The sequence below is a fragment of the Herpailurus yagouaroundi genome, unplaced genomic scaffold, assembly GCF_014898765.1.
Source record: "Herpailurus yagouaroundi ecotype Mexico unplaced genomic scaffold, PumYag 77, whole genome shotgun sequence".
NCBI classification, from domain to species: Eukaryota; Metazoa; Chordata; class Mammalia; order Carnivora; family Felidae; genus Herpailurus; species Herpailurus yagouaroundi.
Window position 1 is genome coordinate 58,133,618 of NW_024412388.1, and position 27,657 is coordinate 58,161,274.

Genomic DNA, 27,657 nt, shown 5'->3' on the forward strand with positions numbered 1-27,657 from the left:
TACTGCATCCCAAAGATTTGTACCACTGTGTTTTTCTTTTCACTTGTCTCTGTACTTTTTTTTTAATTTCCTCTTTGATTTCTTGTTTGATGCATTCAATGTTTAGTAGCATGTTATTTAACCTCCATGTATTTGTGCTCTTTCCAGATTTTTTCTTGTGGTTGATTTCTGGTTTCATAATGTTGTAGTCACAAAAGATATATAGAATGATTTTATTTTTTAAAAATTTATTGAGACTTGTTTTGTAGCCTAATATGTGATCTATTCTGGAGAATGTTCCATATGCACTTAGAAATAATGCATATTCTGGTGTTTTAGGATGAGCTGAAATGTAAACTTTTAAGAAGAAAAAAATAATTACTGAGGTAGTATGGCTGTATATATTTACTCTATTTCTATTTAAAAGTGGAAAATGTCTAAAATATATGATTACCTGCTCTTTAATTTCTATACTCTGCCCAATTATATCTATTATAATCTTTACAAAACATACCACAATACTCATGATAACTGTGAGACAAGCAGAAAAAAAATAATTATTCTAAATATATCCCCTTTACTATGGGGAAAATATTTTTAAAAATATAAATGAAATGTTTATTCTAAGAAGATAAAAAGATTACTTTAATAACCAGGTATATTCATTTATCTCAGTGTCCAGCTTTTTCCCTGCTCTGAGATCTACATGCTCTTAACGTCAGCATACACATACAAACACACAAACATGATGCATATAAATTCATTTAATGAGTTCCTTTCTAATATTATTAAAAACTAAGAAGATGTTCCAGGAGAATAATGACATTATGTTACTTTTTTGCTTTAGATTACAGTTGGCCCTTGGTTCTTAGCCTGTCTAGGAAGACTGTTGTTGCTACTTACTGAGAAATTAGGTGCATTTTTTCTCCTTTGATGCTTATCTCTGTACCTTGTTTTGTTCTACATATATCTGGAAAATGTGAAATAGAAAGAAAACTTGTTCTGACAGCATTTATATGTTTATATCACTATAATTGGCAGAGGTAGGTTGCCCTCTAACTGGGTTCATGAAACAAAGGAAAAACAGAATTTATATTACTATAAAAATTATTTGCTCTGTGGCATCCTGTATAAGTAAGAAAAATAAGTATTCTTGATTTAAAATTTGATGCAAAATTTCAAGGTCAATCAACATAAGTGCTATCAAGAGGCATTTCCATTTGAAAGGATCCATCTATGACAGTGGAGAACAAAATCTTATAATTTTTCCCCACTTATTCACATTATTGTATATAACACTTACATGAAACACAATCAAACGAAGGATTAAATTCTATTACCTCTTCACCTATAAGGATACATCCTTTGTATGGTCATTTATGTTGTTCTCTTGGACACACCTGCTCAAAAACTATGACCAATAGTAAACCTACAAAAATATCTGGATTATTCACACACCGAGACTGAGACTAACTGATGAAAAATAAAATGTTTCCTGTTTGAAGCCACTGAGTTAAGTCCATTCAGGAAACTGATTTTATAAGCACAAAGAAGGAGCAAACAAAGAAAAAGATTGAAAACACTTCAGATTATACTTTCCTCTATCAAACTTACAATGACTGAAAATAAACTGATAACATATATTATTCAAGGGAATAGATATTCATATATAATATTCTGGGCAGTAGCAATTGGGCAGTTTTGTAATATTTATCAAGAAGGACAAAAGCATTTAAATCCTTCTCACCTAGTAAATGCACAAGAACTTGTATTTGAAATTGTTTATCAAGGTATTAGTTATAATTGGAGAAAATGGCAAACATATAAATTTAAAGCATAGAAGAAAGATTGGTCACATAAATTGGTAGACATATTCACAACAGAATATTTCATCATCTTCAAAAAGTATGTTTCTAAGAATGTTTAATGAAATGAGAAAATGTTTATAGTATAATGCTAAGTAGAAAAGTACAACACAGAACAATATATGTAATTTTAATGATATGCATGTGTGTTGCATGTTTGTGCCTGTGTGTATGTGTCTGTATGCATGTACCTAGAGTACAACATTAAGTGAATGATAGAAAATACTCCACTATGTTTATAGTGCTTTATATCTGGATAAGAATGTGGTGAATTTTCTTTTATTACACTTTTCTATATTTTCTAAGTTCTTAATAATAAATATGTATCACTTTTATATTCTGGAGAAAATAACAAATGAGATTTTAAGTAGCAATATTTTGATTGAACTGAACTATGTGCCCACCATGTCTAAACAACTCTTCTCTCATTATTCTTATTTTTTTCTCTGTCAATACAATAATATTCATTAGAAAAGTATCCTTCAGATGTATTTCACATGATCTGGTGGTTAATAGCGTACTTTCATGTCGGAGACTCCAGATCTAGAGTTCTTTCTTGTCCAGCAAGAGAGTGGATGCAGGGTTGAAATGTGAGAGAGGCTAATGTCCAGGAAGAGACAAGAGCCCAGAGTATGGGTGCTTGCTCCATTCTTATTACGATCAGTAGGCTTACAAGCCTAATGGATATGCACAAAGAGAAAATGAAACCATGAACATTAACTCATGGGCATGGAGGAAAGGGGGTTTCGAAGATATGTGGTGTGAGGGATTTGGGTCAATACAAAACAAAAGTCTGGTGCTGGGTGGAAGGTTGTTTACAGCAGACGTAAGGCACCACCTCTGTTTACCTGAACTAGCCTAGGAGACATGAAAGACAGAGCATGCTACCTCAGGGTCAACAAGGCACCTTTCCTTTGCTAGTTAACTCCCCTCTGGGCAACTTCTCCCTGCTGTGGTCTATAGCCCTGTTTACCTGTTTACCTATTTTGGTCCTTCCTTCCTGTGAAAGCAGCTTTGTGCTATTGTACTAAATTGGGGGGCATTTCCTCCCTGAATACCTAATCTTGTCTATGTCATTTTTGATGCTTTCATCCTGAGGCTTTTCTATTCTATGTCTTTGTCCTATACTGGGGACTTTGCCCTGTATCTAATCTTACTTACCCTAATAAGTAAGGGTAAGTACTAATCTTATTTACCCAAACTTGGGTGTGTTCATCCTGTGGCTTTCTAATTCTTTATGCCTTGTTAGCCCATCAGTGCAGTGCAATTCCTAAGCTTATTCTCCACACTTTCAAGGTAACATAATTTCTATTTTTATTCTCTTTCAAGTGTTCTTTAATTTACTTCCATTATCAGTTTAGGATGTACATATTGACATATAGTGCTATCTCTTTTCTATTAGAACTGTTCCTTCTAAACAAGATATGACCATCATTTTTGCATGATAACTACCATATCCATTTTTCAAGACACTTCTGAAATCTTTATTTAAGTCTTTGGGTTAAATTTTTATGTTAGAGTAGTTTATTATAGTCACTATGTGTATTCATGAAAAACACTGACAGTCATTTCTTTTCCAGGATGTTTATTTCTGAGAATGAGGAGGTAACCTATCCATTTTGTTCTTTCTGCTATGTCACACATAGCAGAGTGTCTAATTTTATACTTTTGTTGGGCAATTTTGTCTGTAACTGAAACTGAAGTTTTAAATTTACTTCAAACAGTTGGTGAATTTAAGGCAAAACAAAAGTTCCATCTTTGCCTGTCTTCATTAATCTGTACAAAAGAGAATTTCACATTGCATGTATATCTTGGATTAGGAGAACAACATCAAAAACAAAGGACAGAGCTTATGGTCTAATTAAGAACTCACACTACCATGGAGTGCCTGGGTGGCTCAGTTGGTTAAACGTCTGACTCTTGATTTCAGCTCAGATCAAGCCCCGCATTGAGCTCCATGCCACCAGTGCAGAGCCTGCTTGAGATTTTCCCTCTCTCTCTCTCTCTCTCTCTCTGTACCTCCCTGGCTCATAGGTGAGTGCACTCTGTCTCCCTTAAGATAAATAAATAAACTTAAAAAAAATAAAAAGAAGGAACTCACACTACTTCAGGAGACTGACAAGAAAACAATTGTAAATAAGTCTTTGCCATATTGGGCCCTGAGTTTTATACACACTGGTTAAGGGCCACCTAACTTTTGAATGGAAGCTGATAAAGAGGGTTGAGTTAGTTTGCTAGGGCTGCTATAACAAAGACCACCAACTAGATAGCTCAGACACCAGAAATTCTTTGTCTCATAATTCTGAAGGCTAGAAATCCTAAATCAAAGCATTGTTAGTATTGATTCCTTTGGAAGACTGTGATGGATGGATCTGTTCCAGAACTGTCTCCTTGGCTTATAGATGGATGTCTTCTCCATGTCTTTTCACATCTTCTCTCTGTGTGCATCTCTCTTTACATGTCTTCTTTTCTTTTTTTAATGTTTATTTGAGAGAGAGAGAGAGAGAGAGAGAGAGAGAGCATGAGTTGGGTAGGGACAGAGAGAGGGAGAGGCAGAATCCGAAGCAGTCTCCAGGCTCTGAGCTGTCAGTACAGAGCCTGACAGGGCCCAAACTCATGAACTATGAGATCATGACCTGAGCCACTTAACTGACTGAGCCACCCAAGCACCCCCAACATGTCTTCTTTTTATAAGAGTGTCATTTATATTAGAGTGGGGTCCCATCCTACTCTGTTATGACCCCATATGAACTAGTTACACCTGCAACAACCCTATTTTCAAATTCTGAGACACGGTAAGTTAGAACTTCAACACATGAATTTTTGGAGGATATAATTCAACTATAACAGGGATAGTAGAGGAAATTTTTCTACAAGGATAATCCCTGAGTCTAGTTAAAAACAGTAAGGAAGGGTATTCCAAAAGAGATGATCAAGCAAGATAGTTCAGGAGAACAGGAAATACAAAGGCACAAAAGCATGGAATACAAGGCAAAAGTGTGGTTTGCTAGGGAGACTGTAGTCTTGGCAGAGGCTTATATTCTGTGCTTCGAAAAATAGGATTGATAGTGAAGGTAGCAGGGAGCTGTGAAGAATTTTACATGTGTTTAGATTTGAATTTTAGAAATGTTTACGCTGGTAGCACTGTGATCTTTGTGAAGTACACTCTGTCCACCAAAAGGACCCCATTATTTAGGTGTGCTCTTTTCATCCCAAGAGCTCTCCTACCTTTTTAAAGCTTTTTCCAATCCTCTTTGCAAAAAGGTTTTTCCTGGTTTCATTCTCTTAATTCTTTCAAATTATGTTGCCTTTTACCATTTCCTAAGCACTTTAATTCAGTAAGAATTTAAGCAAACAACAAAAATTCTATATGTAGCATTTGTTACTTACAAAATGAATAAAGATAAGCATTTAAATACTGAAGATGCTTTAATTTGTTATGTGAAATTGTACTTTTACTCATATCAGACACTAACAATGAAAACCATCTCAGAATTATTAGAAAATAGTTCCTTTTAAAATGAGTCCTTTTAAAGTTGAGCCTGGGTGGCTCAATCGGTTAAGCATCTGACTCAATTTCAGCTTAGGTCATGATCTCATAGTTTGTGATTTTGAGCCCCGCATCAGTCTCTGCGTTGATACCACAGGTCCTGCTTGGGACTCTCTGTCTCCCTCTCTCTGCCCCTCCCCCATTCATTCATTCTCTCTCTCTCTCTCCCCCTCTCTCTCTCTCAAAATAAGTAAATAAACATTTTTAAAATATGAGCGTCTGATTCTGCCATGGTAACTTTCATGAACATTTCATTTAACAATTATTAAATCTCTACGTGTATTATGACATGCCTTTAACTTCCTAGCAGAAAGCTTCTTAAATTAATTTTTCTTTTATTTTAACTATTTTTTCAGCCTGAAGGTGACATCAAGTAGGCCTATATGTTTCATAATCTCTTAAAATCTTTCCAGTTATAAAGTAACTGCCTAGATTTATACCCAAAGCAACTTAATTGATTAAAAGATCATCACTACAAGCTCTGTTTATTTAGTTGTTTCAAAATGGCAGCATTTGCTCTAACCTGAAGGCACAAGTACCACCATCATCAGCATTAATTAAAATATTAATAAACATAGACAGTTTTAGAAGTTATCTATAGTTATGATTGAAGAATGAATATAAAGCAGCATGAAATACCATTTAAAAATCCTTTGTTCAATCTGCTTATGTCAGATTGAAAGCATAGGTCTTTTATCATGTCTTGTGAAAGGCACTATATTGACATTGTGTCAACATCACAAAAGGCAAGGAATCCCTGAGATGAGAGAACTACATGGAAAATACTTTCTTAGTAGCTTCTACTAAAGCTCCTACTCAAGAAAGCATGAAATGTTTCACATAAAAGGACTTTTTACAAAAATAAATATTGGTCATCATATAACTAGATTTTCATTAAATAAAATATTTGACCAGGACACCTGGGTGGCTTAGTCTGTTCAGTATCCAACTCTTGAATTTGGGTAGTCATGATCTCCAAATTTCTTTCATGGGTTCAAGCTTTGCACTGGGCTCCATGCTGACAGTGCAGAGCCTGCTTAGAATTCTCTCTCCCTCTCTCTTTGCCCCTTCCCTGCTCATGCTCACTGTAAATAAATAAATAAATCTAAAAGAAAATAAAATATTTGATTAAACTACATCTAAATATACTATACATATCTCTAGCTCTTCAATAAATCCTGCTGAATAACTGATCTTTTCCTAGTAACTCAACCATCATTAAGAACATAAACCATTGTCTTATACCACAGTATAAAAATATGTCAGGAGATATCAGAGTATAAAACCGTCATCTGAGTAGCTTATTCAAGGATGAGATAAGTGATTAAGCTAAACTTCCAAGCAAACTTAAGTTTCTAGTAATTAAATAACTTATATCTGACTACTTCCAGGCTACTACCTTATTCTGTATCTCTGTCTAAACAAGCCTTCAGAAGCTATTTCAGAAACATTATTTTAGGTTTTCACCTTATTAAAGTTAGATCCTTGAAAGTGTCCTAGTGGTTTGTAATTGGTTTCTTCGTGCTACTCTTGGCTAAGGTTCACAACTTGCCTGAGAGCAATATTCTTCAAAAAATATAACTGTAACAGTTTTTTTAAAAAAGAATTAGAACTTTTTCCTGAGCTTGAGCTATTTTTAATCTAATCTTGAAGTTTGTTCTCTACTGTCTTCTATAGCTATATTTTCACCTTTAAGTAAATCAGCAGATAAAAATTCTAAGACAGGATGTATGGACAGAAAAAGAAGTATTAAAATATTGTTATTAATCTATGTGGTACAATAAGGAGAAATTTTGAGTAAGTATATGCCATTACTTATTACAAATCTTCTCTCAAGAGATTTTTTTTCCAGACTGATTCTATAATCCTTAGGTTGATGTTCTTTAGGGTAGTTAGTGTTATGATGACAATATAAATAATGAGGAGAAGGAAGACAAGGAAAGCAGCATTATTTATAGTCTAGAATACTTAGACAAGACTTTGTAAAGAAGAATTTAAGCTTCCATAGGTGATCCAGACTCAGGTGGATTTTTTCTAACAGCACATACTGTGACCAGTAGGTGAGAAAATAAGTAGAGTGAAAAAAAATATTCCATTTATTATTCCAAGAAGTTCCATTCCACAGAGTTTTGTAACATCTGGTACTGTGATGTTTTAAGACCTGCAAACCAATTATAATAGCCAACAAAAGAAATCACTCAATATGATTTATAAATATTTAAGTGTTTTATCATAGATTGGTTGGATGAGTATAGAAGAAGAAAATGAATAAGAGACATTAGGTATTAGGAGTGGTGCAAGCTAAAGCATAGAACTGGAAAAATATGTTCCTAGAAGTAAAATGGATGAAAAATTAGGTTGAAGATAGCTTGAATGCCAAGCTAAAGAAATTTGTAGACTAGCCTTTCCTAAAATGTGTGATTCAGAACACTAATTCCTTTCAAAAATATTTATTTATGTATTTATTGATTGATTGATTGATTGATTTAATGGTTTTTTTTTTTTTAAGTTTATTTATTTTGAGAGACAGAGAGAGCAGAGGAGGGTCAGAGAGAGAGGGAGGGAGAGAGAGAATCCCAGGCAGGCTCCATGCTGTCAGTGCGAAGCCCGAGGCTGGGCTCAAACTCAGAAACCATGAGATCATGACCTGAGCCAAAACCAAGACTTAGACGCTTAACCGACTGAGCCACCCAAGTGTCCCAATTTATTTTTGACAGAGAGAGAGAGAGAGAGAGAGAGAGAGAGAGAGCAAGCACTTGTGTACAAGGGCGGGGAGGGGCAAGAGCACACAGCCTGAAATCATGAACTGTGAGATCAACCTGAGCTGAAATCAAGAGTCAAACACTTAACTGACTGAGCCATACAGACACACCAGAATACTAATTCCTAATTAGAGTGATGAACTTAAAGTTTTTAGCTTTTAAGTTTTTTTTTTAAGTGCCTTAGGCAACACTGCTTTGAATAAAGATAAGCATATTTCTTTATCACAAGACCTCTCTGAGCCCTTAATATGCTAATGTACACTGCTTTTTTCTTGGAGGAGAATATAACCCGGGAACATGGGCTGGGACATATTATTGTTGAAAATGTAGACTCAGTGAAGCTTCTAGAACAGGGGAATGGACATCATTTTAGAAAACTAATCAAGATATTTAATGTACATGTCCATATATAAAATGATAAAGCATTAATATTTTCTTTTATAGTAATTATCATAATGTGCAATTATAGATTTATTTGAAAAGCTCTTTATTTAATATTCATCTCCCTCACAGTCCAGTGAATTCATTAGAGCAGTGACCAGAGTTATTTTACTCACTGTTTTTTTCCTAGCATATAAACCCGTATCTAGCACATAGTAGACATTTAATAAATATTTGTTGAATAAATGATTGTAGAGGAAAGATATCTGGAAATAGTATACTTTTATTCAGTAGTACTTTCAACAATACTACTAGGAGATGGCAAGCATCTGAACTAGATTGAGTGCATGGTAAAGAAAGGAAGGGGAAGATGTAAAATGTGTAATACAGAAGAAAAAAAAGGAGCAATGAAAGATAATGCCAAGGTACAGACTTGAGAGAATGAAAACACAATCAAAACAAGAAATCAAGAGAGCACAGTGTCTGGTACAGAGTAGGAGCTTAGTAAATATTTCCAAATTCTGTGTTACACAAGTTGAGTTTTAATTAAAGAGTGAGTGGTAGCTCATTAAGCAGTTAGAAACTAAATCGGGGATAATGGTTTATATTAGAAATCATTCATAGAAACTCTTTGAAGTCTCTTTGAAGTCAGTAGATGAAAATTCCTGGGAAGACTGTGCAGAGAGAGACAGAGCATTGCCGTTCTTAAAATAAGTAACTTGTCTAAAAGCAGAACTTAGAAATATTTTTAATATGCTCCTTCTCAGTACCAGGCACCATGCTTTCCTTCTTGATTTCTTGTTTTGATTGCTGGCATGATAGCATCAGCATTAAAAACCACAAGGGGGTTTGTCCTAATAACAGTTCATTGATCTTCATGAAGATAAACTGGTTTCCTTATGTTGATAGCAAATCAAACCATGTATAACAGTCGCAGGCTTGCAGATATTATAATGATAAAATGAAAACAAACCCATGAAATCTGAGTATTTTTTTAAATATAGTTATTTCAACAGTCAAAAAACAAAGAAAGAAGCCTCAGATGTTCCACTTGGAGTCCCAGAATCACCGTGTATCTTGTCTGGATAAGGAGGTTTCAGAGACATACTTAAGGTTAGGTAATGGCTTTAAAGATGTTTCTTGAAGTAGGGCATGGAGAGAGTTTGGCAGGTTTCCATATCCCTGTGGCATACTTAGTAAAGCAAAGGGTTTCTCAGTGAATAAATTAGAAACATTTGTCATTTGAAAAATGTAAGACTGTGCCAGCTAATGAGGACAGCCAGAGTATTTATCACAAATCTTAGAAAGTTTGAACTTTCCTTTGTCCTTTTATCTTTCCAGGTATGGAATATTAGATACGGATAACAGGGACAAACACGGGCCTAAAAAGCCTAGGGAATGCAATGGTAGAAGTCCAGGTGTTTTGATACGCATATTCTTATTGTTTGAGTCAACTACCACAGGTATAATTCTCAAGTGGTTGAAATTATCTTTCATTTAATCAATAGAGAAGGATTTGAAGAAAGTAGCAAGATAAATCTTTTTGTTACTTCACCTGTATTAGTCCAGGTTAGCAAGCCCTGCTGTATAAATGCATTTGACTTTGGGAGAGTGCTTGAAAGAGAGACTATTGATTGCACAGTGGTATGGAAGAAGAAAAATCTTCTTTAGCAATTCATATATATATATATATATATATATATATATATATATATATGATTGAGTTTTAAATCCCTTTGAAAAAAAAATCTAAGAATTACTTTTTTTTGGATATGTGCTAAGGATCTGTGCAAAGGAAGTCAGACTGCTTCTGAGTTAAAAGTACAAATATTGGATGTGGAGCTTCTGTGGTATACTGGGCACTGTTTGTGTTTCAGAGAAAAGCAAATATGTACTTCTGTATATCATGTATGTAACATGTATGTGCTTTCTTGTGTTTTGTGCTCTTCTCAATTCTTGAAACACTTTCTCCATTCTAACTTACTACATTCCCCTTCCTTTGACATTCAAAAAAGTCTTTAATACTGATTGCTAGTTGGGAGAACAATGTTATTTGTACCTATGTAACAATGATATTGTACCTATGAAATATTCTATGTGTAAATCACTGTCAAGTGTGTGTGTATGTGTGTGTGTGTGTGTGTGTGTGTGTGTGTGTGAAACAGAGAGAGAATTACTGGTAAATTAATGTCTTAGTAAATTCTTATATGTTAATCTATATACATGACTGCTAATGTAATACATAGTCTGCTACAGGAAAAAAAAAATCAATGGCTTTAGAGTAAGGAGATATGAGATCTAATTTCAGGTATACTAATTATTTTGTGTGTGATATATACATCACAGACTCACTAACTTCAGATTATGATTAAAGTATGGAAAATATGGGGTGCCTGGATGGCTCAGTTGGTTAAGCGTCCGACTTCAGCTAAGGTCATGATCTCACAGTTTGTGGGTTCAAGCCCTGAATCGGGCTCCGTCCTGACAGCTCAGAGCCTGGGGCCTGCTTTGGATTCTGTCTCCCTCTCTCTCTGCCCCTTCCTCACTCGCACTGTGTGTGTGTGTCTCTCTCTCTTTTGAAAATAAATAAACATTACAAATAAAATAAGGAAAATAACATACGAATACTTATTTCTTGTGAAAAAAACCAAGGTGATAAATTGTAAACTGGTTTGAAAATTTCAAAAACCTGTACAAATAAAAGTCATATAATCATGTTTAGCCCCCAATTTTCATTTAATAGTTAATATTAAAAAAAATTTTTAAGGTTTATTTATTTTTGAGAGAGAGACAGAGCATGAACCGGGGAGGGGCAGAGAAAGAGAGAGAAACACACACACACACACAGAATCTGAAACAGGCTTCAGCCTCTGAGCTGTCAGCACAGAGCCCAATGCAGGGCTTGAACCCACAAACTGTTAGATCGTGACCTGAGCTGAAGTTGGATGCTTAACTTACTGAGCCACCCAGGCGCCCCATAATAGTAATATTTTTAAAGTACTCTGAACCAGATACTAGACAAGTTACTGGAAATATGCTTTGTTGAACAGACTAAACATGGTACCTCTCTCCACAGAGCTTTTAATCTAGTGAACACTATCAATATTGATTAAATTATTAAAGTGTGAGAAAAGGGAATTGCAGCATATAGTTGGAACATATTCTTAGAAGTCATAGCCTGCCTTGATGAATAGAGGCTATTTTCCCTTAATATTATTTTTTTAAAGGCAAGGGAAATTGTGCTATATAGAGACAGCCCTATTTCTGAAGACCCTAGCTAAAAAAAAAAAAAAAAAAAAAAAAAATTAGTTTTAGTAATGTGAAAGAAATAGTGAATGCAAAGAGCTCAGAAAACAATCAGAAAAGTGGAACCTGGCCAGGCTGCAAGGGGGCTAGGTGTGAGTGTGGAAGGTAGGAGTTAGACCTATAGGACTATATTATTCTTAACAGGCCAGTAAAAATGTTTGACTTTGCCTAGAGGGCAGAGAGGACTCAGAGGACTCAGTGAAGTATTTGCAGCAAGAAGGTGATATAATATTTGTTTTATAAAGGTCACTCCTGCTGTACTGTGGAGGGAGAACAATAGAAAGACAGAGACAAGTATACATGTAAGAGATAATAGTCTGAGCTAGGTTGCTGGGCACCAGAAGTGAAGAAAAATAGGCTTCATTGAAGAAATATGTAGGCTATTTAATCATTACTACTTGGTGATTGTTTGATGTAGAGTGTAGGTACTGGAGGAGTCAAGAACAATGCCAAGGTTTCTATCTTGCAACACTGGGTGAATCGTATTGCTGCTCACAGAGACGGAGAACACGGGAGGGGGAAGAGATTTAGGCAGAACAGTAATTGCTAGCACTTAGTGAATGCTTAAAATCTGAAGAAACAATTCTAAGTGCTTTGTATGCACTCTGTTATTTGATGAGGGACTAAACATAGGGATAAAATAATGTGCCTCGTCACACAGCCAGGGAGTTTTGGCTCCAGCGTCCAAGCTCTTGACTGTGATGATGGGCTCTATACCTTTCAAGAGCATCATGTCAATTTTGAACATGTTATGTTTGAGATGCCCCTAAAATAAAAAGTGGAAATGATGAGGGAAATAAGTCTGAGTAGATATAAAAAGAAATTTCATAGCCACCTATTGTCAAAGTTAAATGAGGTCAGAGTTGAGAAAGATGAATGAGATTGTAAAGGGAGAACTCTCTTTACAGTTAGAAGGGTACCAAGCCTGAGGACATGGGGGCATATCTAATATTATAAATCTCAGGGTTTGTTAGAGAGGATGGCACCTTCTCAAAAGACTTAAACGGAAGAACCGAAGTGGAAGGATAAATGTCAGAAGAGAATGATGTCAGGAGAGCCAAAGGAAGAGAGCATTCTCAAAAGAAGGATGCAGTTCCCTGCCCAGTGCTCCTAATAGGTTAGATAAAAAAGAAAAAAAAGTATGACAAGGATTAAAATAAAACTTTATTTTAAACATGGAAGTTAATCCCTCACCATCCTTATTTATCTAGTCTTACAACCCAAATTATTCCATTAAACTAAAAGAAAATGTAAAATACATATACTCACAAGGGCAGAGAAAATAGAAGAGAAGGTATCAGGAATAAATTTCAACAAATTTTGAGATAAAAGTGAAAGAAGATGTAGTTAATATCATCTACATACAAAATACACTGTTAGCTACAATATAAAGTACCCACAAAGGGATATGAAAACTGATTTACTGCATAGACCTCCTTAGAGTCTGGGAGATAGCAAATACCAGGCAAGGAACTGAAGATACTTAGTACTGAAAATAGGAAAATTGACTGAACTACTCTCTATTTAAAGCTACATCACTATGTCCCAGACAGAAGACCAGAATATTCTTTGGCTTACTGCCAGATCATCCTGCAGTGAAACCTATCCTGCATACCAAACTTCCAATTAACTTCTTAGAGCTTCACTCTTCGATACTAAAGGACAGTCACGAATCACCAGATATTTATAGAAAACCCCTATTACAAAAGACAAAGATCAAAAGAAACAAACAGAAAAATAGAACTCAGAAATAACATAAGAAGCAGGGGACAAAGACAAAAAGTCTATAGTTAATATCTTCTGAAAGAAATGAAAACAATATTGCACCCTGAAATACAAACAGGATACTATGTAAAAATAGCATTCAGGAAGCAACAAATAACTTTTGACAGTAAAACTATGCCATCAGATAAAAGATCATTTAGAAGATAAAGTTCAGAAAAATCTCTCAGAAAATAGAATAATAAGACAAAGACAAAGAAATTACAAAAGAAAAAATAAATAATTGAATTACAGGATAAATCTAGGAGATAGGTCTTACATCCAGCTGATCAAGATTGAAGAAAAAGAGAAAATAAAAACAAAGAAGATGATAAAATTAACAAATAATAATAGAAAATTTAACAGAATTAAAAGATAAGTGCTTCCAAAGTGAAAGGGTCTGTCAAGTACCCAGTACAGTGGATTAAAAAACACATCAAAGCACATTATCATGAAATTTCAAAACACTAAGGATAAGATAAAAATCCTAAAATGTTCTCATGGAAGAGAAAGGTGGGTATAAAACAGGATTTTGAATAGTAATGGAACTGGATTTTGGGGCAACAACTTTAAAAGCTGTAAAATAAAAAAGACGTCTTCAAATTTATGAAGCAAAATTACTTCTGACCTGTAAATATATATCCTGTCAAACTTTCAATTGTTTTTGGTGAAGTTAAACCATTTTCAGACATGCAAAGCTCTCAAAAATGTATCTACCTGAGATCCTTTCTCAGGAAGTTACTAGCCGTTATGTTCTACTTTGGCAGTTATATTCCAATAAATCCAGAAAGAAAAAAAGACACAGGATTCAGAAAATAGAAGACATAACATGAGAAAGAAATGGAAAATTCATAGAATGATAGTGAAGAGACATTTCAGGAAAATATATATATCAGATCTAGAAGAAAACAGACATTCAAGATAGGAACAAGAAAATACAAACAAACATAAAAATAAACAAGAGGATTATTTCAGAGGAAAAAATGACAGATTACACTTATTTGACTATACTAAGTGGAGATAGTCAGAAAATCGAATTAATAAAAGGTACACAGAAAAATCAAGCAAAGGAAAAAATAAGGAAATTAAAAAAAATTGAAATGTGATTGAATTACAATAGTGTATAGTCATAATAAAATAAATCCTATTGATTTGAAACAAAATTTCTGTATTTTTGCTTGGTTAGAATAAAAGTGTGTTGGAATTTATTAGAAGAAAGTTAAACCAGCACATTACATGTTTGAAACCTGCAAGGGGTGGCTGAGTGGCTCAGTCAGTTAAGCGTCTGGCTCTTGATTTCAGCTCAGGTCATGATCTCATGGTTTGTGGGATTGAGCCCCACATCAGGCTCAGCACTGAGAGCATGGAGTCTGCTTGGATTCTCTCTCTGCCCTTCCCCTAGTCACTGCTCAGGCTCTCTCACTCTCTCACTCTCTCTCAAAATAAGTAAACATTAAAAAAAAAAAAACAGTATTGAAAAATAAAGGAGGAAAACTATAATCAAGTTATTTAGAAATTTAGAATGAAGAAAAGCTAAAAAATTGAAAGTTATTAGATATAGGGAGTATAAATCAGGAATGGAAGCAGTTATGATTAAGAAATATTCCAGGTAATGAGATACCAAAGTCATCAAAGGGTGAAGACGAGTGTTCAAGAGATGGTAAATGAATGGCATGAGGAACAGAGGAAGGATGTTACTGCTAGGTGATAAGACTACCAAAGGAACAGGGGTTTTATAGGATGTGAGAAAAGTAATCATTTTTAGAGAGCAAGGGGGAAAGCAATTCCACTTTCCAGCCCTGAAGTATTTAAGGCATGAGAATGTCAGCATGCTCTACTTTTAAAGGCTTCAAGTGAACCAAGTTTTAGTTGAGACTGAGAGAGCATTCAGTGAAGAGGACAAGGCTCAATGAAGTTTTTGATCATGATATAAGGCACATTCTCCATGTGCACAGGGAATAGAGAAGAGAGAAATTGGGCCAGGGGAAAACTTTGGTACACTGTGGGGATGAGAGAAGGGATACAGAGGATGACCAACAGAGACTCCATTTTGGGGAAGTGAAAGGGAAAGAAGTCTTAGTGAACTGAGTTCCTAAAGTCTTGGTGGACAGTGGATCCTCTGACCAAATGGTTTAGGTGCAGGCCTGAATATTCTTTTTCCTCTTGGTTTATAATAAAACATTTGCAGTGGCAACAGCAGACAAGTATCAAGACATAGTCACATGGTTCAACACAATAGGGTGAGTGCAAGTCACTGGACAACACAGGCAGGGACAATTGATTCCACATTCATCTGTGGGTCAGAGAGGCAGACAAGGGCATGTATATACCTTGAGTTAGCTCTATGACAGTACAGCTGGGTGGTTGGTGTGAGTACTAGTGACTCAAATTAAAAATCTGGGAATCTTTCAAGACCTCTCCATCCCTCCCTCCACAGTCTCCCCTTCCATCTCTCATTTAATGTATCACCAACACATTGGATTCTGTTTCCAAAATGTCTTCCTAATCCGTCACTTCTCTCTATCCTTGCTTTCATTCTCATAGTCTAAGCCATCATCACTTACCTTTATAACTGTAATAACTTCAACAAACATTTACTAGGTGCCTAATATGTGTCAGATATTTACTAGATGCATTTACTGGCTGCCTAATATGTGCTAAAGCCCAGGTAGAGACATGGAAGGCACCAACTGACAATCAGGGATTTCAAGTGTCAAGTAAAATAACAGTTACAAAACTTTCTGATTCAGGTTCCTAGAAATGTAAAATGTAGGAGTTCAAGAGATAGAAAGTAATGAAGAAGAAAGGTCATTTTTTACTAAAAGGCAACCAACGGAATGGGAAAAGATATTTGCAAATGACATATCAGACAAAGGACTAGTATCCAAAATCTATAAAGATAACCAAACTCCACACCCGAAAAACAAATAACCCAGTGAAGAAATGGACAGAAAGCATGAATAGACACTTCTCTAAAGAAGACATCCAGATGGCCAACAGGCACATGAAAAGATGCTCAACGTCGCTCCTCATCAGGGAAATACAAATCAAAACCACACTCAGATATCACCTCATGCCAGTCAGAGTGGCCAAAATGAACAAATCAGGGGACTATAGATGCTGGAGAGGATGTGGAGAAACGGGAACCCTCTTGCACTGTTGGTGGGAATGCAAATTGGTGCAGCCACTCTGGAAAACAGTGTGGAGGTTCCTCAAAAAATTAAAAATAGACCTACCCTATGACCCAGCAGTAGCACTGCTAGGAATTGACCCAAGGGATACAGGAGTACTGATGCATAGGGGCACTTGTACCCCAATGTTTATAGCAGCACTCTCAACAATAGCCAAATTATGGAAAGAGCCTAAATGTCCATCAACTGATGAATGGATAAAGAAATTGTGATTTATATACACAATGGAGTACTACATGGCAATGAGAAAGAATGAAATATGGCCCTTTGTAGCAACGTGGATGGAACTGGAGAGTGTTATGCTAAGTGAAATAAGCCATACAGAGAAAGACAGATACCATATGTTTTCACTCTTATGTGGATCCTGAGAAACTTAACAGAAACCCATGGGGGAGGGGAAGGAAAAAAAAACAGGTTAGAGTGGGAGAGAGCCAAAGTATAAGAGACTGTTGAGAACTGAGAACAAACTAAGGGTTGATGGGGGGTGGGAGGGAGGGGAGGGTGGGTGATGGGTAGTGAGGAGGGCACCTTTTGGGATGAGCACTGGGTGTTGTCTGGAAACCAATTTGACAATAAATTTCATATATTGGAAAAAAAAAAAGAAAGGTCATTTTTTTTAATGTTTGTAGTTGGCCTTCTACACAATACCAAAGGCAGATAACCATTTGTAAATTCTAACTCATAAACCTGTCCCCTAAATTTCATTTTATTAATTTCATAAGTTAAAACTTGGGCTGAAAGTCCAACATCTCCTAAACATTTTCTACTCATTTTCCTCCAAATAGGATTTAACCTGAGCAATTTAAAAAGCAAAATTCTGGGGCACCTGGGTGACTGTTGGCTAAGTGTCCAACTTCAGCTCAGGTCATGATCTCACAGTTCGTGAGTTTGAGCCCCACATTGGACTCTGTGCCCACAGGGCAGAGCCTGCTTGGGATTCTCTCTCTCCCTCTCTCTCTCTGCCTCTCTCTCTGTCTCTCAAAATAAATAAATAAACTTAAATTTAAAAAAAGCAAAATTCTCTATTGTTTTTATAAACTATCACTACTTTCTAGCAATAAACTTATGCTGGTAAGTCAAATAAATGAACCAAAATTTGCATGTTTCAAGTTAATGTTCATTTAGTATTACTCTGCAGCTGGCAAACTGTACTGTGTCCGTGAATTCAAAGATGAGTAAGACAAGAACTTCTCCTCAGAGAACTCACCTAGTGGGGAAATAGAACATGTAATTGGGAAGAAATATGATCAGTGCTCTGAGAATTCAGAGGAAGACTGTAATCATTCTTCCTGGAGAGACATTCACAGAGATAGTGACCTTTTAGTCAGAATGAGAAGTGCTTCAAGCAAATTATCCACAGCTGATGGTGGTTGGGCAGGAGGGAGGGGGGTCCTAAATATATTCATTTATTCATTCATGAATTCATTTGTTTATTCTACATTTATTATGGAATAAATTAATCTACCATATGTCAAGCATCAAGACAAATACAAAACAAAACACTGTTCTACTCTCAAGAGACTTACATTCTAGAAGAATGACATGAAAGTTAATAAATTTGATAAAGTGTTATAATGGCATGTTATAAATGGCACAGGCCTGTGCAAGATTTTATGGCATTTGGCCAGTTTAATCTAGACAAAGATGTTACAGGTATTCCTGCCATGATTGTAACCTGTTTTCTCCCAGTGAAATCATAGGATTCATAAAGCTAGGTTCTCATTCTGAAGCAAATAACCAATCTAAGTCTAATCTGTAGTTCCAGTACAATAGAAGCTTCATGAAAACAGGGACTTTGTTCAATTTATCACTCTATCCCACTAACTACATCATGCCTGGAACATAGTGGTTATTTAATAAATGTATGTTCACTAATGGAATGAATTTGTGGGTAAAAAAGAGGTTATCATAAACCTTAGGAATGAAACTTGAATATTTTGGTGGAAATGGAAAAAATATAGTTTTTTTCAACAAATTACAGATGTTTGTGTTCTGTAGTGTAATATGCGTAAAATTAAAAAATACTGATTCGTGTGTCAAATGAGAATGTAAGTATGGTGATTGCATTGTACAGAGTCAGGATTGTGTTCTGACTAGATTCTGCCATTCCAAAGCTGCGTGATGTTGGGAAATCTCTTAACTTCTGTGAATTCCATCTCTTTGTCATTAAATGGGAATAAAACCTATAGCTTGCATACCATACAGGGCTGTTCAAGTGTTAATAATATAATGCGCACTTTCTATATAAATTTTAAAGCATCACATAATTATGAAATTTATACTAAAAGTAAATTTCTAAGGCTTTAAATATTACAGGAATTCCCTTCAAAGGTAGACAACTAAGCAGATTGTTTTTCTCTTTTTCTCTAGTGCAGTGCCTGGAGATGACCACCAAACGGAAAATCATCGGCCGACTGGTGCCGTGCCGATGTTTCCGAGGTGAAGAAGAAATCATCTCGGTTTTAGACTACTCCCACTGCAGCCTTCAGCAGGTGCCAAAGGAGGTCTTTAACTTTGAGCGGACATTAGAGGAGCTTTATCTAGATGCCAATCAAATTGAAGAACTACCTAAGGTAATTTTTGACAAAACCTAAAGTATATATACTGTAAATGAGTATTTCATAATTTCAAAGACTTTACTAATGATGTTAGCTATAGCCTTCTATCTGGAAAATTGACAAATTGTTCAAACTGATATAACTTTCCCCAATATTCTTTTTACCTTTTAATACCACTCCATTTGTCATTTCACATGATATGCTTATAACCAATTGAACTCCACGGAAATCATCATTTTATGAATTAGGCATTTAGATCAATATTGGTGCACTGAGATCAATAGTTAGGTTTGGAAAAGAAAGGAAAAACATGACACTCCATTCTAGAACTATAATTTATATGTTGTATATTAAGGTAACATTGTTTTAAAACTTTGAATTGTATGTTCTAAGTCTAGGAAATACTTTTACACACACACACGCACGCGCACACACACACACTACTATTATGAAAACCATGCTGTTGTTTCCGGAATTTTGAATCTTTGATTATTATAGACATTACTGGATTTATATGACATACAAGTATAAGCACAGTGTAGCTAAAAATTTTAACTAATATCAAACTTTGTGCACACACACATACATATACATTGCCATTATGACATTATGCTATGCAAAGAAAATGTCCTTGTTCTCTACCACAGAAAAGATTGGATGATAATAGAGTAGCTAACGCAGACCAAAACCACACAGCAGAGAGTTTCAAAATCTAAATCATTGTATATTAATGATCATCTAAATAAGTGACTCATATTAAGTAGTTGGTATGGCATTTATCTGTGAAGGATTTACACCATGGCTCAAAGGGAAACAAAAAAATGTCTTGCAATACATTTCCATTGCTTATGCTTAAAAAATGCATATTAAATACCTAGAAACCAGAAAAAGAACCTTCCATAATAAAAGCTAGCTTCATTATCAAATTCTGAGAATGATATGCTGATCAAAACAAATTATGATTAGTTGTTTCCACTTAGGATTATGAATTATGGTGTTTATATAATACTTCAGAGACAGGAACTATTTAATGTGTACTTCAAAACCAAAATACTTCATTTTTGACAATCAAAGTATATAGTGTCGTCTTGGATCTTTGGTCAGGAGGTGTGGGTCAGTCCTAAAGGAAGTAGATTATAGATTAGCATGTACATGAACATCGAATAGAGACTGGCATGAGCTGAGCTTTTTCTCCCAAAGAATATGAACTTCTTGAGAACAGAGATGGCACCTTATTCATCTTTGCCTCCCTGTACAGGAACATGCATGGTGACTTTCACATAATGGATATTCAATCTCTTTGTTGTTGCCGCTAGGTAAAACAATGCAGAGAACTTCGTGTATTACAGAACTTGATTAGCAAAACTGTGTAAGGTTTAAATGATTCATAAATGTGACATTTAGCTTGAATTTAGAAAAACAAGTACAAGTGTTTTTTTAGAGTGGGCTAATATAAGATTGCCAGATTAAGCAAAGGACATCCCATGAAATTTGAATTTTTAACTAAAAATCAGAAAATTTGTGGTATAATTATGCTCTAAATATTGCATTTGATATACTAAAAAAAGGGGTTATTTATCTTGGCATCCTGTATTTTTGTTTGTTAAATCTTGACACCCCTAAGCCAACTAGTTATTTAAAATCATTTTCTAGATCCATGCAACAGTTTCCATAAGACAAATAGTAAAAGCATGGTTTACTTTTTTTAAAGTTTATTTATTTATTTTGAGAAGGGGTTGGTTGGGGGGGGGGGGGGAGAGGCAGAGATAAAGAGGGAGAGAGAGAATCCCAAGCAGGCTCCAGGGCTTGAACTCACAAACCGTGAGATCATGACCTGAGCTGAAGTCAGATGTTTCTCCTACTGAGCCACCCAGGTGCCCCAAAACATGGTTTATTAATCAAGCAAGTTTTTATTTAGTGTCTATTCTTCTTACACAGTGTTTGAGGCTATAGGGGGATACAAGAGACATAAATCTCAATCCTTACTCTTAAGGATCTAACAACCTAATTACAGAGAAAACTGAAGCATTAGAAGCAAAAGCATGAGCGCGTGTAATCAGAGCCAAGGAGCCAAATACCGTGGTAGAGGAGTTTCATCCTTGCAGGTGGAGTGAGAGGGCTTGACCAAAAGGTATAGATGCAAAAATTGAGATGGTATATATGGAGAGGGAGACGAGAGTAACAGCAGAACTGTGATGAGTCTAGAGCTGCAGTTACATGTGAGGGAGTGTCAACAATATGTAGGTAGAAGAGAGAGAGCAGGGAAGACCCAGATTAGGAAAGGTGTTGAGAGTTGCACAGCATTGTTTGACTTGATGCATTAAGCAGATAATGTTATTAGAGAGCTTACATATCAAGTAAGTAACTAGGAGCCTAAGTGAGCTTGGATTAACAATACATATAAATTAGGTGGCTAAATTGATTAAGTGTCTGGCTTTTGATTTTGGCTCAGGTCATGATCTTACAGTTCATGAGTTCGAGCCCCACATTGGGCTCTGCAGCCAATGGTGCAGAGCCTGCTTGGGATTCTCTCTCTCTTTCCCTCTGTCTCTGCCACTTACCCTCTTGTGCTCTTTCTCTCTCAAGATAAATAAATAAACAAAAAATAATAATACAAGTGAACCAAAGACTCAATGTAATTTCCCAGTGTATTGAATTGAGGAAAAATTGTTGGTATGCTTTATATATTTCAAATATTTTTCACATAATCTCTCAAGGTTTCTTTGAGTTTCCAAATTCAAAGTTGTTGCTAAAACAGTCCTGTGTTACTTTCTTCTAATGTGTTTGATATTGAGATATGTTCTAAATTATCTGACATTGAGATATGATCATAATAGTACATGGATATATTTGTGCATATTAGAAAAATAAGAAGTTAAGAAATAAAAACTCTCTCTTTCTGAGAAGAGCAAGAAAGTCCTTATTTGTTCTTAGGTCTCATTGGCCTTAACTGTGTTACATGTTCATTGCTGATCCAATCCCTTTGCTGTGAAATCCACTATGGCAAGAAAAATGAGATTACTTTGATTGAGTTAAACAATGATGAGCAACCTCTGTGGATTTGTGATTGCCGGCTGAAACACAAAGCAAAAAGGGAAGGGATGCAAGGACTCTAGGGAGATTACCACAATGCACACTTCAAACAAAATGTTATGCAGTCGTTGCTTCGTGAGGAAAAGTTGCTGTTAATCAGACAATTTACAAAGTTTTTAAGGATTTGTAAACAAAGTATTGAGTCCCTAGGGAGTTTAATCTTCAAAGTTAAATGAAATGAAACCCTATTTGTCTGCCATCTTATTCTATTGTTTTCTTTGTGTTTCCTTGGCATTGTTACCATGGCGACTTCAAATTTGTTGAGTAAATGAGATAGCTATTTGTATTTTTGATTTTACATTATGGTAAGAATTACCTTTTGCAAATGTTTTAATTTTTTTTTTCTTTCTGATATTCTATACTGAGAATTTTCTAGCTGGCCAAGAATTTCTATTGTAAGATGTTACACAACAGGTATAGAACAGTGTCAATGTTAATGACATTAGAAAAAGGTATGTCAAAACTGTCAGAAAAGATGCAAAAATAGAAGTGAAAGAACAGGAAGTTTTTTGATTAAGAATAGTTCAATCTGTGTTACTTAATTTTCTGTAGTAAAAGGTAAAAATACAAAATGACATGTCTTTCACACAGTGATAGAAAACCCACACAGCTTATAATTTAGTACTGTTTTGCTTTCTATTTTGAACCAGGAACTTAAAATTATAGACAGAGTGATAGACCATAACAGGTGTATATTATATACAAAGTAGTATGGGAAGGCAAAAGTAAAAAAAAAAAAAAAAAAAAAAAAACAATAAGGAGAAAAACTCTGAGAAACTTCTTGAAACTGAAGGAGAACTCTAAAAAAGAGAAAAGAAATAATTTTGGAAAAGTTATTATGTGACCAAAATTGAAAGATATAGAGAGTGATTTTGGTAGGTGAGGTCAATTTAACCATATATAAAAGAGGATGGAACTAAATCTGAAGCACCCTACCTACAAAATTTTCTTCATATTAAAACTTACAACCTACTCTTGAAATATTTTACAGGTTAAGAACCTGACCTTTGGACCCAGACAAACCTGGGATTAGATCGTAGCACTGCTTTTTGGTTGAGAAGATATTTTATTTTCTGGGAGTCTCAGTTTCATCTTTAGCAAAACTGGGAAAATAATAGAGGTTACTAGTAGTGAGATAGATGACAGATAACAGGTAGATAAATAGATGAGTATTGGTGAGATAATGTATGTGGAACACCTTGAATAGAAAAATATTCAATAATCGGTATTCATTATTCTCCGCTCACAGATGAAGGAAAATTCCCATGTTAATTACCCTGAGTAAAAGAAAAGTAAGATTTTGTAACATCTCAAGGTAGTTCTGGGCATTGGCTCTCTAACAAAAACTGTTGTGGCATGACTTTATCTCTGCCTGAAAGTTCCGAAGACAGCTTCTAGGAAAACAATTCCAGGACTACAATGGGCGATAGGTTTTTGACTCTACCAGCAGCACCAGCAGGTTTGTGATAGCATCACTGTTTTCCCAGAAAATTTCTTTGATTCACAGAATCACAATGTTGTATTATTTTTAAGTAGGAGCAACCTTGGAGATTATTTTATTTAGCCCTCAATTATTACTAATAAGCAAATCCAGGCCAGGAAAGTTAATTAACTTCTCTTAGCCCACATAGGATGTTAGATTCCTGTCAAAAACTATTACCAAATACTGTGTATTCATTAGGGTAGAATAGGTTATGCTGCAGTAACAACAAGTCAAAAGTTCAGTGCACAAATGAACAAAAGTTTTTCTTGGTGTCCAGTGAGTGTTGGAAGGAAGCACTGCCCTTTAGGTAGCCACAGTCAACTAGTCTAACTTTCCACCCAGTGCAGAAATGTTAACTTTTTGTTGCTCTTGCAACACTCATCCAACCTCTTCATGAACATTTCTATTAGTGAAAGAAATCATTAAATTAAGAAGCAAATTAGTGTATTATTAGAAAGTTCTGGTTATTAGAATGTTCAACAATATGTTAATGATGTTTACCCATATTCATCCATCTAAAACTGGGTGAGGTACTTGGTGTGATACAAAGATTATTAAGGCATGCCTTCTCTGGAAAAGGAACTATGCTTGAGCCTTCAAATATTTGAAAGGCATTCATATGCTTTGCCTTAGAGTTCTATTTTTCCAAGGCAAGTTTCCAAATTTCTTTGACATTTTTCAAAGACATGCTTTCTAAATGCTTCACCATCTTGGTTGCAATATTCTGGACACATTCTAGCTATTAGCTTGGCTTTAGACATTGATACATCAATTAAAAAGATATCTGTCCGTGTGGAAATATTCCACAGAGGAATAAACAAAATGTGAAAGAACTCAGGAGAGAGGTCAGAGTTGGAGATGGATTTAAGAGTCATCTACCTAGAGTTGAGAATTAGAACCAGAAGACAAGATCATGTCCCTGATTGCTGAGAAACAAATAATTAAAATTTTAAAAACAAAATGATAGTACAAAACTACCAGAGGACTTGCCTAGAACTTAACCTTGTTTTCCCCCCAGTAGTCATGGCAACTGTATGTACAAGGATAAAATAAGGAAATTTTATTATGCTCATGTAGGTAAAAAAAATCAATAAATAAAAATTAAAAAAAAATAAAAACCTCCATGGGTAAGAGGAATATGACATCTGAATTAATCTTGATCTAGGTTTCTATAGCTTACAAAAAACTATTGGCTCATAATGAATAGAAGATAAGGATAGCCCTAATTGTGTAGTACTATCAAAGCTAATCCTGGAAATTTCCAGTCTTCCAAGACATTTGAAATTGAAGGTCATGAGCATTTTACTTAGAAAATATGAGATTTAAATACGAGAAAGGATAGGTTCTAGCTTTCTATCAAAATACCATAAAACATTCAGAAGGTCAGAAAACAGTTATCATCATACAACATTTAATGATACAACTATTATAAAATAATTAGCAAGAAGACCAAAGAAACAAATATTCATTTGAATATTAAACTTTACATTCTTAAACCTTGCTGATTATCTGGAGGCATATTGACAATGTCTCCATGCGGCCTGTTTCCCCAGCCTGACCCACATCAGTTGATTCCTCACTTCTGGATTTCAAAATCCAGCAAAGCATGGCAACTGACATTCTCTTTCTTGCTAAATAAACATTTTAAAGTCTCATACAAGACTTTTATTATTTTACTGTAAAAGAATGCTTTCACAGCCAAAGTGGAAAACATTCATAAACACAGAATAAATGGCATTCTTTCACAAGAAAAGGTAGGCAGTAAACCTACACTCTTAAAAAAAAGCAGTTTTATTGAGATATAATTTACATACCTATCAAATTCGCCCTCCCAAAATATACAATTTAGTGCTTTTATTATATTCGCAGAATTCTAATACCATCACCACTGTCTAATCCTAGAAAATATTAATCATACCCTCAAAACGCACCCTACCTTTTAGCAGTCACTCCTCATTCTTTGCTTCCCCTAGTCCCTGGAAATTTCTTTATGCTTGTGCCTATCTTGGACATCTCATCTAAGTGTAATCACACAACATAGGGCCTTTTGTGACTGGCTTTTTTCGCTGAGCATGTTTTCTAATTTCATTGACCTTGTAGCATGTACCAGTACTTCATCCCTTTTTATTGCCAAATAGTATCCCTTTGCATGGATATACCACATACCACTTTTAAAAATAAGATATGACACTTTGTGAAATCCAGGCAAATTGCTAAAAGTGTTATTTTTCTGTAATCTAAGTGTGTAATTATTTTCCCAATACAAATACATCAGTTTTGAGCTTTATAATCCATAGTATACATGAAGTTGAGCTCCAGTATCCAACTACCTCAGTATTTTGTTTTCAATGAAGCAGTTGCTTAAATTCAAGTTCCCAAAGGTATATAATAAAAATGAAAGTAAGCTCTTAACAATATACATCTAATATACAGTATTGTCAGTAAGCTGACAGATCCTAGAAAAAAATGCCCACATATCTATCAGTTGCTTCTCCAGGGAAACAGACAGATGCTTGGGAGCCAGGGACCAGGCAAGGGCTACATTAAAAAACATTGTTTGGTGGGGGTGCCTGGGCGACTCAGTCAGTTGAACCTCTGACTTCGGCTCAGGTCATGATCTCACAGTAGGAGAGTTGGAGCCCCACATGGGCTGAGTGTTGACAGAGCAGAGCCTACTTTGGATCCTCTGTCTCCCTCTCTCTGCCTCTCCCCAGCTCGCTCTCTCTCTCTCTGTCTCTCTCTCTCTTTCTCTCTCTTTCTCAAAAATAAAGAAACATTAAAAAATGTTTCTTAATAATAAAAAAAATTATAATTACAAAAAACCATTGCTTGGTGCCCACTGCTCCACGTTGGTCACTCACGCAGGGCTGTGCAGCTGAAACATTGATCCTACAACCTGAAGCAGTCAGTAATTTACCAAAGAGGGATATTTTAGATGGATGGAAATTTTGTCATGGCGTGGCTCCAGTCACTGGGCCATGAATAGCAAAAATCCTCACTGACTCTACAGAAAGTAAACAAGCAACAAAAATGCTCCTGAATTGTGCCAGCAGCCAGCAGGTAAAATAGAGCTCAAAGTTAATGACCGGCAAATGAGCTGTGACAACTGTGTTGGAGCTGTTTGTCCTGAGCCTGCACGTTAAAGCCAAGGAGCCCTCTGCTTAGAGACATGGCCCCTGCTCCTCCCTTTGCCAGCATTCCACATGGCCTGTGCCTTCATTTCCTTCAGGTCTGTGTTCAGACATCACCTTACCAAAGAAGTTTTGACCTTCTATGAAATAACAACACCTGCCACCACTACCACCACCACTTGATCCTTCCAACAAAATTTAAGACTTAGTTACATCTCTCGAGTTTTTGTACATTTCAGTTGTGTTAACCAGTATTAAGATACTGCCTAAATACTTAATCATCGTAATAAAACATCAGCATAGATAGCTTCCTCTGATATGTCTGTTAGTTTAGACATAAAATAGTTATTGCTACAACTACTAGTTGTTAGTTATTTTATCAAAGAGTATGACCTTTGATGGTGGCCAGAGGTGAGGAAGGACAGGAAAAATTAGAGCATATCAACCTAGGACACAGAAAATAAAACTCATTTAATGGTGGTTTGTTTAATTTTTGATGCTGATTCTGGGAGTTGAAATGAGGTACGGTAATTTTTGTGGCTTCTCCATAATTCACGACCTAATACCCTGCAGTCTCCATTTTTTGTTTTACTCTCA

The 27,657-nt window shown here is 35.4% G+C and overlaps 1 protein-coding gene across 11 annotated transcripts in view; it reads left to right on the forward strand.

Annotated features, from left to right (window-relative positions):
• The window catches only part of LRRC7 (leucine rich repeat containing 7), a 567,116-nt gene that overhangs the window by 175,988 nt on the left and 363,471 nt on the right, over positions 1–27,657 (forward strand). For all 11 annotated transcript variants that reach the window (XR_005788652.1, XR_005788653.1, XM_040470602.1 and 8 more), the window contains exon 3: positions 19,166–19,368. Coding sequence is in view for 9 of the 11 variants with exons in the window: in XM_040470602.1 (XP_040326536.1) it covers positions 19,166–19,368 (203 nt within the window). In the remaining 2 variants the exon portion in view is untranslated. The remainder of the gene's footprint in view (positions 1–19,165; positions 19,369–27,657) is intronic.